This window comes from Petromyzon marinus (genome assembly GCF_048934315.1).
Source record: "Petromyzon marinus isolate PM22_M1 ecotype Great Lakes invasive population chromosome 76 unlocalized genomic scaffold, UKy_Petmar_22M1.pri1.0 chr76_unloc.2, whole genome shotgun sequence".
In the NCBI taxonomy this organism is placed as follows: domain Eukaryota; kingdom Metazoa; phylum Chordata; class Hyperoartia; order Petromyzontiformes; family Petromyzontidae; genus Petromyzon; species Petromyzon marinus.
Window position 1 is genome coordinate 301,417 of NW_027422619.1, and position 13,932 is coordinate 315,348.

The following is a 13,932-nucleotide window of genomic DNA, read 5'->3' on the forward strand; positions in this document are numbered from 1 at the left end:
TGTCTTTCCCACAGCTATGTTCTAATCACTAGGACGGCTGTCTTTCCCACAGCTATGTTCTAATCACTAGGATGGCTGTCTTTTCCACAGCTACGTTCTAATCACTATGACAGCTGTCTCTCCCACAGCTATGTTCTAATCACTAGGACGGCTGTCTTTGCCACAGCTCTCTCCTAATAATTATGATGGCTGTCTTTGCCACAGCTATCTTATAATCACTAGGACAGCTGTCTCTACCACAGCTATGTTCTAATCACTAGGACAGCTGTCTTTCCCACAGCTCTCTCCTAATAATTATGATGGCTGTCTTTGCCACAGCTATCTTATAATCAATAGGACAGCTGTCTCTACCACAGCTCTGTTCTAATCACTAGGACAGCTGTCTTTCCCACAGCTCTGTTCTAATCACTAGGACGGCTGTCTCTCCTACAGCTCTGTTCTAATCACTAGGACAGCTGTCTCTCCCACAGCTATGTTATAATCACTAGGACGGCTGTCTTTCCCACAGCTCTGTTCTAATCACTAGGACGGCTGTCTTTCCCACAGCTATGTTATAATCACTTGGACGGCTGTCTTTCCCACAGCTATGTTCTAATCACTAGGACGGCTGTCTTTCCCACAGCTATGTTATAATCACTAGGACGGCTGTCTTTCCCACAGGTCTGTTCTAATCACTAGGACGGCTGTCTTTCCCACAGCTCTGTTCTAATCACTAGGACGGCTGTCTTTCCCACAGCTATGTTCTAATCACTAGGACGGCTGTCTTTCCCACAGCTATGTTCTAATCACCAGGACGGCTGTCTTTGCCACAGCTCTGTTATAATGACTAGGACGGCTGTCTTTCTCACAGCTATGTTCTAATCACTAGGACAGCTGTCTTTCCCACACCTCTGTTTTAATCACTAGGACAGCTGTCTTTCCTACAGCTCTGTTCTAATCACTAGGACGGCTGTCTTTCTCACAGCTCTCTTATAATCACTAGGACAGCTGTCTTTCCCACAGCTCTCTTATAATCACTAGGACAGCTGTCTCTCCCACAGCTATGTTCTAATCACTAGGACGGCTGTCTTTCCCACAGCTATGTTATAATCACTAGGACAGCTGTCTTTCCCACAGCTATGTTCTAATCACTAGGATGGCTGTCTTTGCCACAGCTATGTTCTAATCACTAGGACAGCTGTCTTTCCTACAGCTCTGTTCTAATCACTAGGACAGCTGTCTTTCCCACAGCTATGTTCTAATCACTAGGACGGCTGTCTTTCCTACAGCTCTGTTATAATCACTAGGATGGCTGTCTTTCCCACAGCTGTGTTATAATCACTAGGACGGCTGTCTTTCCCACAGCTATGTTCTAATCACTAGGATGGCTGTCTTTCCCACAGCTATGTTATAATCACTAGGATGGCTGTCTCTCCCACAGCTATGTTCTAATCACTAGGACGGCTGTCTTTCCCACAGCTATGTTCTAATCACTAGGACGGCTGTCTTTCCCACAGGTCTGTTCTAATCACTAGGACGGCTGTCTTTCCCACAGCTATGTTCTAATCACTAGGACGGCTGTCTTTGCCACAGCTCTCTCCTAATAATTATGATGGCTGTCTTTGCCACAGCTATCTTATAATCACTAGGACAGCTGTCTCTACCACAGCTATGTTCTAATCAATAGGACAGCTGTCTTTCCCACAGCTCTCTCCTAATAATTATGATGGCTGTCTTTGCCACAGCTATCTTATAATCACTCGGACAGCTGTCTCTACCACAGCTCTGTTCTAATCACTAGGACGGCTGTCTCTCCCACAGCTCTGTTCTAATCACTAGGACAGCTGTCTCTCCCACAGCTATGTTATAATCACTCGGACGGCTGTCTTTCCCACAGCTCTGTTCTAATCACTAGGACGGCTGTCTTTCCCACAGCTCTGTTCTAATCACTAGGACAGCTGTCTTTCCCACAGCTCTGTTCTAATCACTAGGACGGCTGTCTTTCCCACAGCTCTGTTCTAATCACTAGGACGGCTGTCTTTCCCACAGCTCTGTTCTAATCACTAGGACAGCTGTCTTTCCCACAGCTCTGTTCTAATCACTAGGACGGCTGTCTTTCCCACAGCTATGTTCTAATCACTAGGATGGCTGTCTTTCCCACAGCTATGTTCTAATCACTAGGACGGCTGTCTCTCCCACAGCTATGTTCTAATCACTAGGACGGCTGTCTTTCCCACAGCTCTCTTATAATCACTAGGACGGCTGTCTTTCCCACAGGTATGTTCTAATCACTAGGACGGCCGACTTTCCCACAGCTATGTTCTAATCACTAGGACGGCTGTCTTTCCCACAGGTCTGTTCTAATCACTAGGACGGCTGTCTTTCCCACAGCTATGTTCTAATCACCAGGACGGCTGTCTTTGCCACAGCTCTGTTATAATGACTAGGACGGCTGTCTTTCTCACAGCTCTCTTATAATCACTAGGACAGCTGTCTTTCCCACACCTCTGTTTTAATCAATAGGACAGCTGTCTTTCCTACAGCTCTGTTCTAATCACTAGGACGGCTGTCTTTCTCACAGCTCTCTTATAATCACTAGGACAGCTGTCTTTCCCACAGCTCTCTTATAATCACTAGGACGGCTGTCTCTCCCACAGCTATGTTCTAATCACTAGGACGGCTGTCTCTCCCACAGCTATGTTCTAATCACTAGGACGGCTGTCTTTCCCACAGCTATGTTATAATCACTAGGACAGCTGTCTTTCCCACAGCTATGTTCTAATCACTAGGACGGCTGTCTTTCCCACAGCTATGTTCTAATCACTAGGACAGCTGTCTTTCCTACAGCTCTGTTCTAATCACTAGGACAGCTGTCTTTCCCACAGCTATGTTCTAATCACTAGGACGGCTGTCTTTCCCACAGCTCTGTTATAATCACTAGGATGGCTGTCTTTCCCACAGCTCTGTTGTAATCACTAGAACAGCTGTCTTTCCCACAGCTCTCTTATAATCACTAGGACGGCTGTCTTTCCCACAGCTATGTTCTAATCACAAGGACGGCTGTCTTTCCCACAGCTATGTTCTAATCACTAGGACGGCTGTCTTTCCCACAGTTATGTTCTAATCACTAGGACGGCTGTCTTTCCCACAGCTCTGTTCTAATCACTAGGACAGCTGTCTTTCCCACAGCTATGTTCTAATCACTAGGACGGCTGTCTTTCCCACAGCTATGTTATAATCACTAGGACGGCTGTCTTTCCCACAGCTATGTTCTAATCACTAGGACGGCTGTCTTTCCCACAGCTATGTTCTAATCACTAGGACAGCTGTCTCTCCCACAGCTCTGTTGTAATCACTAGAACTGCTGTCTTTCCCACAGCTCTCTTATAATCACTAGGACGGCTGTCTTTCCCACAGCTATGTTCTAATCACAAGGACGGCTGTCTTTCCCACAGCTATGTTCTAATCACTAGGACGGCTGTCTTTCCCACAGTTATGTTCTAATCACTAGGACGGCTGTCTTTCCCACAGCTCTGTTCTAATCACTAGGACAGCTGTCTTTCCCACAGCTATGTTCTAATCACTAGGACGGCTGTCTTTCCCACAGCTATGTTCTAATCACTAGGACGGCTGTCTCTCCCACAGCTGTGTTCTAATCACTAGGACAGCTGTCTTTGCCACAGCTATGTTCTAATCACTAGGACAGCTGTCTCTCCCACAGCTATGTTCTAATCACTAGGACGGCTGTCTTTCCCACAGGTATGTTCTAATCACTAGGACGGCTGTCTTTCCCACAGCTATGTTCTAATCATTAGGACAGCTGTCTTTCCCACAGCTCTCTTATAATCACTAAGACAGCTGTCTTTCCCACAGCTATGTTCTAATCACTAGGACGGCTGTCTTTGCCACAGCTATGTTCTAATCACTAGGACGGCTGTCTTTCCCACAGCTATGTTCTAATCACTAGGACGGCTGTCTTTCCCACAGCTATGTTCTAATCACTAGGACAGCTGTCTCTCCCACAGCTCTGTTGTAATCACTAGAACAGCTGTCTTTCCCACAGCTCTCTTATAATCACTAGGACGGCTGTCTTTGCCACAGCTATGTTCTATTCACTAGGATGGCTGTCTTTCCCACAGCTCTCTCCTAATAATTGGGATGGCTGTCTTTCCCACAGCTATGTTCTAATCACTAGGATGGCTGTCTTTCCCACAGCTCTGTTCTAATCACTAGGACAGCTGTCTTTCCCACAGCTATGTTCTAATCACTAGGACGGCTGTCTTTCCCACAGCTCTGTTCTAATCACTAGGACAGCTGTCTTTCCTAGAGCTATGTTCTAATCACTAGGACGGCTGTCTTTCCCACAGCTCTCTTATAATCACTAGGATGGCTGTCTTTCCCACAGCTCTCTCATAATCACTAGGACGGCTGTCTTTCGCACAGCTCTCTTATAATCACTAGGACGGCTGTCTTTCCCACAGCTCTGTTTTAATCACTATTACAGCTGTCTTTCCCACAGCTCTGTTATAATCACTGGTAGGCTGTCTTTCCCACAGCTATGTTCTAATCACTAGGACAGCTGTCTTTCCCACAGCTCTCTTATAATCACTAGGACGGCTGTCTTTCCCACAGCTGTGTTTCTTCCCCCGAGGACGGCTGTCTTTCCCACAGATCTGTTCTAATCACTAGGACGGCTGTCTTTCCAACAGCTGTGTTCTAATCACTAGGACGGCTGTCTTTCCCACAGATCTGTTATAATGACTAGGACAGCTGTCTTTCCCACAGCCGTGTTTCTTCCCCCGAGGACGGCTGTCTTTCCCACAGATCTGTTCTAATCACTAGGACAGCTGTCTTTCCCACAGCTGTGTTTCTTTCCCCGAGGACGGCTGTCTTTCCCACAGCTATGTTCTAATCACTAGGACGGCTGTCTTTCCCACAGATCTGTTATAATGACTAGGACAGCTGTCTTTCCCACAGCTATGTTCTAATCACTAGGACGGCTGTCTCTCCCACAGCTATGTTCTAATCACTAGGATGGCTGTCTTCCCCACAGCTCTCTTATAATCACTAGGACGGCTGTCTTTCCCACAGCTATGTTCTAATCACTAGGACGGCTGTCTTTCCCACAGCTCTGTTCTAATCACTAGGACGGCTGTCTTTGCCACAGCTATGTTCTAATCACTAGGACAGCTGTCTTTCCCACAGCTATGTTCTAATCACTAGGATGGCTGTCTCTCCCACAGCTATGTTCTAATCATTAGGATGGCTGTCTTTCCCACAGCTATGTTCTAATCACTAGGACAGCTGTCTTTCCCACAGCTATGTTCTAATCACTAGGACGGCTGTCTTTCCCACAGCTCTGTTCTAATCACTAGGACAGCTGTCTTTCCCACAGCTATGTTCGAATCACTAGGACGGCTGTCTTTCCCACAGCTATGTTCTAATCACTAGGATGGCTGTCTTTCCCACAGCTCTCTAATAATCACTAGGACGGTTGTCTTTCCCACAGCTGTGTTCTAATCACTAGGACGGCTGTCTCTCCCACAGCTCTCTTATAATCACTAGGACGGCTGTCTTTCCCACAGCTCTCTTATAATCACTAGGACGGCTGTCTTTCCCACAGCTCTCTTATAATCACTAGGACGGCTGTCTTTCCCACAGCTCTCTTATAATCACTAGGACGGCTGTCTTTCCCACAGCTCTCTTATAATCACTAGGACGGCTGTCTTTCCCACAGCTCTCTTATAATCACTAGGACGGCTGTCTTTCCCACAGCTCTCTTATAATCACTAGGACGGCTGTCTTTCCCACAGCTCTCTTATAATCACTAGGACGGCTGTCTTTCCCACAGCTCTCTTATAATCACTAGGACGGCTGTCTTTCCCACAGCTGTGTTATAATCACTAGGATGGCTGTCTTTCCCACAGCTCTCTTATAATCACTAGGACGGCTGTCTTTCCCACAGCTCTCTTATAATCACTAGGACGGCTGTCTTTCCCACAGCTCTCTTTTAATCACTAGGACGGCTGTCTTTCCCACAGCTCTCTTATAATCACTAGGACGGCTGTCTTTCCCACAGCTCTCTTATAATCACTAGGACGGCTGTCTTTCCCACAGCTCTCTTATAATCACTAGGACGGCTGTCTTTCCCACAGCTCTTTTATAATCACTAGGACGGCTGTCTTTCCCACAGCTGTGTTATAATCACTAGGATGGCTGTCTTTCCCACAGCTCTCTTATAATCACTAGGACGGCTGTCTTTCCCACAGCTCTCTTATAATCACTAGGACGGCTGTCTTTCCCACAGCTCTCTTATAATCACTAGGACGGCTGTCTTTCCCACAGCTCTCTTATAATCACTAGGACGGCTGTCTTTCCCACAGCTCTCTTATAATCACTAGGACGGCTGTCTTTCCCACAGCTCTCTTATAATCACTAGGACGGCTGTCTTTCCCACAGCTCTCTTATAATCACTAGGACGGCTGTCTTTCCCACAGCTCTCTTATAATCACTAGGACGGCTGTCTTTCCCACAGCTCTCTTATAATCACTAGGACGGCTGTCTTTCCCACAGCTCTCTTATAATCACTAGGACGGCTGTCTTTCCCACAGCTCTCTTATAATCACTAGGACGGCTGTCTTTCCCACAGCTCTCTTATAATCACTAGGACGGCTGTCTTTCCCACAGCTCTCTTATAATCACTAGGACGGCTGTCTTTCCCACAGCTCTGTTATAATCACTAGGACGGCTGTCTTTCCCACAGCTCTCTTATAATCACTAGGACGGCTGTCTTTCCCACAGCTCTGTTATAATCACTAGGACGGCTGTCTTTCCCACAGCTCTGTTATAATCACTAGGACAGCTGTCTTTCCCACAGCTCTGTTATAATCACTAGGACGGCTGTCTTTCCCACAGCTCTGTTATAATCACTAGGACGGCTGTCTTTTCCACAGCTATGTTCTAATCACTAGGACGGCTGTCTTTCCCACAGCTACGTTCTAATCACTAGGACGGCTGTCTTTCCCACAGCTCTGTTATAATCACTACGACGGCTGTCTTTCCCACAGCTACGTTCTAATCACTAGGACGGCTGTCTTTCCCACAGCTCTGTTATAATCACTAGGACGGCTGTCTTTCCCACAGCTCTCTTGTAACCACTAGGATGGCTGTCTTTCCCACAGCTCTCTTGTAACCACTAGGACGGCTGTCTTTCCCACAGCTCTCTTGTAACCACTAGGACGGCTGTCTTTCCCACAGCTCTCTTATAATCACTAGGACGGCTGTCTTTCCCACAGCTCTCTTATAATCACTAGGACGGCTGTCTTTCCCACAGCTCTCTTATAATCACTAGGACGGCTGTCTTTCCCACAGCTCTCTTATAATCACTAGGACGGCTGTCTTTCCCACAGCTCTCTTATAATCACTAGGACGGCTGTCTTTCCCACAGCTCTCTTATAATCACTAGGACGGCTGTCTTTCCCACAGCTGTGTTATAATCACTAGGATGGCTGTCTTTCCCACAGCTCTCTTATAATCACTAGGACGGCTGTCTTTCCCACAGCTCTCTTATAATCACTAGGACGGCTGTCTTTCCCACAGCTCTCTTATAATCACTAGGACGGCTGTCTTTTCCACAGCTCTCTTATAACCACTAGGACGGCTGTCTTTCCCACAGCTCTCTTATAACCACTAGGACGGCTGTCTTTCCCACAGCTCTCTTATAATCACTAGGACGGCTGTCTTTCCCACAGCTCTGTTATAATCACTAGGACGGCTGTCTTTCCCACAGCTCTGTTATAATCACTAGGACGGCTGTCTTTCCCACAGCTCTGTTATAATCACTAGGACGGCTGTCTTTCCCACAGCTGTGTTATAATCACTAGGATGGCTGTCTTTCCCACAGCTATGTTCTAATCACTAGGATGGCTGTCTTTTCCACAGCTCTCTTATAATCACTAGGACGGCTGTCTTTCCCACAGCTCTCTTATAATCACTAGGACGGCTGTCTTTCCCACAGCTCTGTTTCTTGCCCCGAGGACGGCTGCTTGCGTCATGGCCGAACACGTCGTGGGAAATTTCACCGCGCCATTTCACTTCACCGATTTACAAATTTCCTTCTCGTTCTACGCGACTCCTTTTTTTTTCGCCGAAAGGACCAGGGAAGGCACGGATCCGAGCGGTCACTCTGGAGCTTTCGAAATCTGAGCGCAGCTGGAGGATGGGCGAGTGAAGCGCACCGCTGGGCTTTGCCAGCGTCCGACCTCATCGTGGTACAACCCGGCACAGCGTCGTCGGCGCTGGTGCTATGCGCGCCAGCGCTGACGACAGCGGCAGCAGCGGCCGCTTGGAAGCCGTTGAATCAAAAGCTCGTGGTCCGCACCACGCTGCGATGTGCTCCTCCGGCCGATGGCAGCGGCCCAAGGGGCCCGGCAATTTTTTTAAAAATTTTTAACAAAAATTTTTGAAATTTCCGCGTCCGCCGGATGCTTGCTGAGGCCCCCGTAGCCCCGGCTGAAACTTTCGCCCCCACCCACACCCCCACCCCCACCCCCACACCCACCCCCACTCCCGCTCCCCCTACGGCCACTGAAAGTATCACGGTAAACAAAGCGGCGGCCACTTCAAAGGTTGCCGTTTTCGACGCGCGGACAATTCGAATCATCGCTAGGCCTCCTTTGCCAGTTCCAAAATGAAATGATAATGATGATGATGATAATAATAATAACAGGGTTTTCCCCCTTTTATCTGGCAACAAAACTGAAACCTTTTTTTGTACGAGTATTCGTGTTTACCGCATTAACCACAATACCCGCGGTCAAAATGTGTCAACAAAACACACCACACACTATGATAATATGATGATGCGTTGTCCTTGACGCTGATTGGTCCACACCAAGGGACGGCTTTCTTGTTGAGCCTCGACCCAATTGGTGCTCGACCAGACGACGCCAAAAGGCGTCACACAGCTCAGAGACAATGCCGCTATCAAAGTAGTAATGAGGGCTCGGGGTGAGCATCTACATCATCATCATTAGACCTTCTTTGCCAGTACCAAAACGTAATGATAATAATAATAACAGGGTTTTTCCGCTTTGTTTGGCAACGAAACTGAAACCATTGTTTACGAGGATTCACGTTTACCGCATTAACCACAATACCCGCGGGTCAAAATGTCAACAAAAAACACCACACACTGTGATAATAGTACCCCCTAAGTGCTACCTGAGTACCCCTGAGTACCCCTAAGTACCCCGTGAGTACCTTGAGTACCCTGAGTACACTGAGTACCCTTAGTACCCCCTGAGTACCCTGAGTACCCCTTAGTACCTGACTGAATATCCCCTGAGTACCCTGAGTACCCCCTGAGTACCCTGAGTACCTCTTAGTACCTGACTGAGTACTCCCTGATTACCCTAAGTACACTGAGTACACTGAGTACCCCCGAGTACCCCTGAGTCCCACCTGAGTACCCCCTGAGTACCCTGAGTCCCACCTGAGTACACCCTGAGTACCACCTGAGTACCCCTGAGTACCCTGAGTCCCACCTGAGTACACCCTGAGTACCACCTGACTACCCCTGAGTACCCCCTGAGTACCCCCGAGTACCCCTGAGTCCCACCTGAGTACCCCCTGAGTACCCGCTGAGTACCTGTAGTGAAGACCACGTGACGTGACACCACGTGGTACTCCACTAGACCTAGTGAGTACCCCCTGAGTACCCCTGAGTACCCCCGAGTACCCGCTGAGTACCTGTAGTGAAGACCACGTGACGTGACACCACGTGGTACTCCACTAGACCTAGTGAGTACCACCTGAGTACCACCTAAGTACCACCTGAGTACCCCTGAGTACCCCTGAGTACCCCTGAGTACCTGTAGTGAAGACCACGTGACGTGACACCACGTGGTACTCAACAACGCTGAACTGAGGGAGCTCCACGCGTTCCACTCCGGTGACGGCGTCGCCGCCGCCACGCCAATAGAACTCCAGATCGTCGGTCGTGTACCCATCTAGCAGTGGATCAGTAGTATCAGTAGTAGTATCAGTAGGATCAGTAGTAGTATCAGTAGTAGTAGTATCAGTAGTAGTATCAGTATCAGTAGTAGTATCAGTAGAACTCCAGATCGTCGGTCGTGTACCCATCTAGCAGTGGATCAGTAGTAGTAGTATCAGTAGTAGTAGCACTAGTAGTAGTATCACTAGTAGTAGTATCAGTAGTAGTAGTATCAGTAGTAGTAGTATCAGTAGTAGTAGTATCAGTAGAACTCCAGATCGTCGGTCGTGTACCCATCTAGCAGTGGATCAGTAGTAGTAGTATCAGTATCAGTAGTATCAGTAGTAGTATCACTAGTAGTAGTATCAGTAGGATCAGTAGTAGTATCAGTAGTAGTAGTATCAGTAGTAGTATCACTAGTAGTAGTATCACTAATAGTAGTATCAGTAGTAGGATCAGTAGCAGTATCAGTAGCAGTAGTATCAGTAGTATCAGTAGTAGTATCACTAGTAGTAGTATCAGTAGTGGTATCAGTTGTGGTAGTATCAGTAGAACTCCAGATCGTCCGTCGTGTACCCATCTAGCAGTGGATCAGTAGTAATAGTATCAGTAACAGTAGTATCAGTAGGATCAGTAGTAGTATCAGTAGTAGTATCACTAGTAGTAGTATCAGTAGTAGTAATATCAGTAGAACTCCAGATCGTCCGTCGTGTACCCATCTAGCAATGGATCAGTAGTAGGATCAGTAGTAGTATCAGTAGTAGTATCAGTAGTAGTAGTATCAGTAGTATCAGTAGTAGTAGTATCAGTAGTAGTAGTATCAGTAGTATCAGTAGTAGTAGTATCAGTAGTAGTAGTATCAGTAGTATCAGTAGTAGTAGTATCAGTAGTAGTATCAGTAGTATCAGTAGTAGTAGTATCAGTAGTAGTAGTATCAGTAGTATCAGTAGTAGTAGTATCAGTAGTATCAGTAGTAGTATCAGTAGTAGTAGTAGTATCAGTAGTAGTAGTATCAGTAGCAATATCAGTAGAACTCCAGATCGTCCGTCGAGTACCCATCTAGCAGTGGATCAGTAGTAGTAGTATCAGTAGTAGTAGTATCAGTAGTAGTAGTATCAGTAGGATCAGTAGTAGTATCAGTAGTAGTAGTATCAGCAGTAGTAGTATCAGCAGTAGTAGTATCACTAGTAGTAGTATCAGTAGTGGTAGTATCAGTAGTAGTAGTATCAGTAGTAGTAGTATCAGTAGTAGTAGTATCAGCAGTAGTAGTATCAGCAGTAGTAGTATCAGTAGTGGTAGTATCAGTAGTAGTAGTATCAGTAGTAGTAGTATCAGCAGTAGTAGTATCAGTAGTAGTAGTATCAGTAGTAGTATCAGTAGTATCAGTAGTGGTAGTATCAGTAGTAGTAGTATCAGTAGTAGCAGTATCAGTAGTAGTAGTATCAGTAGTGGTAGTATCAGTAGTAGTAGTAGTATCGGTAGTAGTATCATCAGTAGTAGTAGTATCAGTGGTAGTATCAGCAGTAGTAGTATCAGCAGTAGGAGTATCAGTAGTAGTATCAGTAGTAGTAGTATCAGTAGTAGTAGTATCAGTAGTAGTAGTAGTATCAGCAGTAGGAGTATCAGTAGTAGTAGTAGTATCAGTAGTAGTAGTATCAGCAGTAGTGTCAGTAGTAGGAGTATCAGCAGTAGGCGTATCAGCAGTAGTAGTATCAGTAGTAGTATCTGCAGTAGGAGTAGTGTCAGTAGTAGTAGTATCAGTAGTAGTATCAGCAGTAGGAGTATCAGCAGTAGTAGTATCAGTAGTAGTATCAGCAGTAGGAGTAGTGTCAGTAGTCGTAGTAGTAGTATCAGTAGTAGTATCAGCAGTAGGAGCAGTGTCAGTAGTAGTATGAGTAGTAGTATCAGCAGTAGGAGTAGTGTCAGTAGTAGGAGTATCAGTAGTAGTATCAGCAGTAGGAGTAGTGTCAGTAGTAGGAGCATCAGTAGTAGTATCAGCAGTAGGAGTATCAGCAGTAGTAGTATCAGTAGTAGTATCAGCAGTAGGAGTAGTGTCAGTAGTAGTAGTATCAGTAGTAGTATCAGTAGTAGTATCAGCAGTAGGAGTAGTGGCAGTAGTAGTAGTATCAGTAGTAGTATCAGCAGTAGGAGTAGTGTCAGTAGTAGTATCAGCAGTAGGAGTATCAGCAGAAGTAGTATCAGTAGTAGTATCAGCAATAGGAGTAGTGTCAGTAGTAGGAGTATCAGCAGTAGTAGTATCAGTAGTAGTATCAGCAGTAGGAGTAGTGTCAGTAGTATTATCAGCAGTAGGAGTATCAGCAGTAGTAGTATCAGTAGTAGTATCAGCAGTAGGAGTAGTGTCAGCAGTAGTAGTATCAGTAGTAGTAGTATCAGCAGTAGTAGTATCAGCAGTAGTAGTATCAGTAGTAGTAGTATCAATAGTAATATCAGCAGTAGTAGTATCAGTAGGAGTATCAGCAGTAGTAGTAGTATCAGTAGTAGTAGTATCAGTAGTGGTAGTATCAGTATTAGTAGTATCGGTAGTAGTATCAGCAGTAGTAGTAGTATCAGTAGTAGAATCAGCAGTAGGAGTATCAGTAGTAGTATCAGTAGTAGTAGTATCAGTAGTAGTAGTATCAGTAGTAGTAGTATCAGTAGTGGTAGTATCAGTAGTAGTAGTATCGGTAGTAGTATCAGCAGTAGTAGTAGTATCAGTAGTAGAATCAGCAGTAGGAGTATCAGTAGTAGTATCAGTAGTAGTAGTATCAGTAGTAGTAGTATCAGTAGTAGTAGTATCAGCAGTAGTAGTATCAGCAGTAGGAGTGTCAGCAGTAGTAGTGTCAGTAGTAGGAGTATCAGCAGTAGGAGTATCAGCAGTAGTAGTATCAGTAGTAGTATCAGCAGTAGGAGTAGTGTCAGTAGTAGTAGTATCAGCAGTAGTATCAGCAGTAGGAGTAGTGTCAGTAGTAGTATCAGTAGTAGTATCAGCAGTAGGAGTGGTGGCAGTAGTAGTATCAGCAGTAGGAGTATCAGCAGTAGTAGTATCAGTAGTAGTATCAGCAGTAGGAGTAGTGTCAGTAGTAGTAGTATCAGCAGTAGTATCAGCAGTAGTAGTAGGAATGTCAGTAGTAGTAGTATCAGTAGTAGTATCAGCAGTAGGAGTATCAGCAGTAGTAGTATCAGTAGTAGTATCAGCAGTAGGAGTAGTGTCAGTAGTAGTAGTATCAGCAGTAGTAGTATCAGCAGCAGTAGTATTAGTAGTAGTAGTATCAGCAGTAGTAGTATCAGCAGTAGTAGTATCAGTAGTAGTAGTATCAGCAGTAGTAGTATCAGTAGTAGTAGTATCAATAGTAGTATCAGCAGTAGTAGTATCAGTAGGAGTATCAGCAGTAGTAGTATCAGCAGTAGGAGTATCAGTAGAAGTAGTATCAGTAGTAGTATTAGTAGTAGTAGTATCAGTAGTAGTAGTATCAGTAGTGGTAGTATCAGTAGTAGTAGTATCGGTAGTAGTATCAGCAGTAGTAGTAGTATCAGCAGCAGGAGTATCAGTAGTAGTATCAGTAGTAGTAGTATCAGTAGTAGTAGTATCAGTAGTAGTAGTATCAGCAGTAGGAGTATCAGTAGTAGTAGTATCAGTAGTAGTAGTAGTATCAGGAGTAGTGTCAGTAGTAGGAGTATCAGTAGGATTATCAGCAGTAGGAGTAGTGTCAGTAGTAGGAGCATCAGTAGTAGTATCAGTAGTAGTATCAGCAGTAGGAGTAGTGGCAGTAGTAGTAGTATCAGTAGTAGTATCAGTAGTAGTATCAGCAGTAGGAGTAGTGGCAGTAGTAGTAGTATCAGTAGTAGTATCAGCAGTAGGAGTAGTGTCAGTAGTAGTATCAGCAGTAGGAGTATCAGCAGAAGTAGTATCAGTAGTAGTATCAGCAGTAGGAGTAGTGTCAGTAGTAGTATCAGCAATA

General features: G+C 45.6%; 1 protein-coding gene across 1 annotated transcript in view; it reads right to left on the reverse strand.

Annotated features, from left to right (window-relative positions):
• The window catches only part of LOC116958332 (gamma-aminobutyric acid receptor subunit beta-3-like), a 98,149-nt gene that overhangs the window by 40,133 nt on the left and 44,084 nt on the right, over window positions 1–13,932 (reverse strand). Inside the window, exon 5 of the mRNA XM_076058542.1 lies at window positions 9,852–9,989. Within this exon, the coding sequence (XP_075914657.1) occupies window positions 9,852–9,989 (138 nt within the window). The remainder of the gene's footprint in view (window positions 1–9,851; window positions 9,990–13,932) is intronic.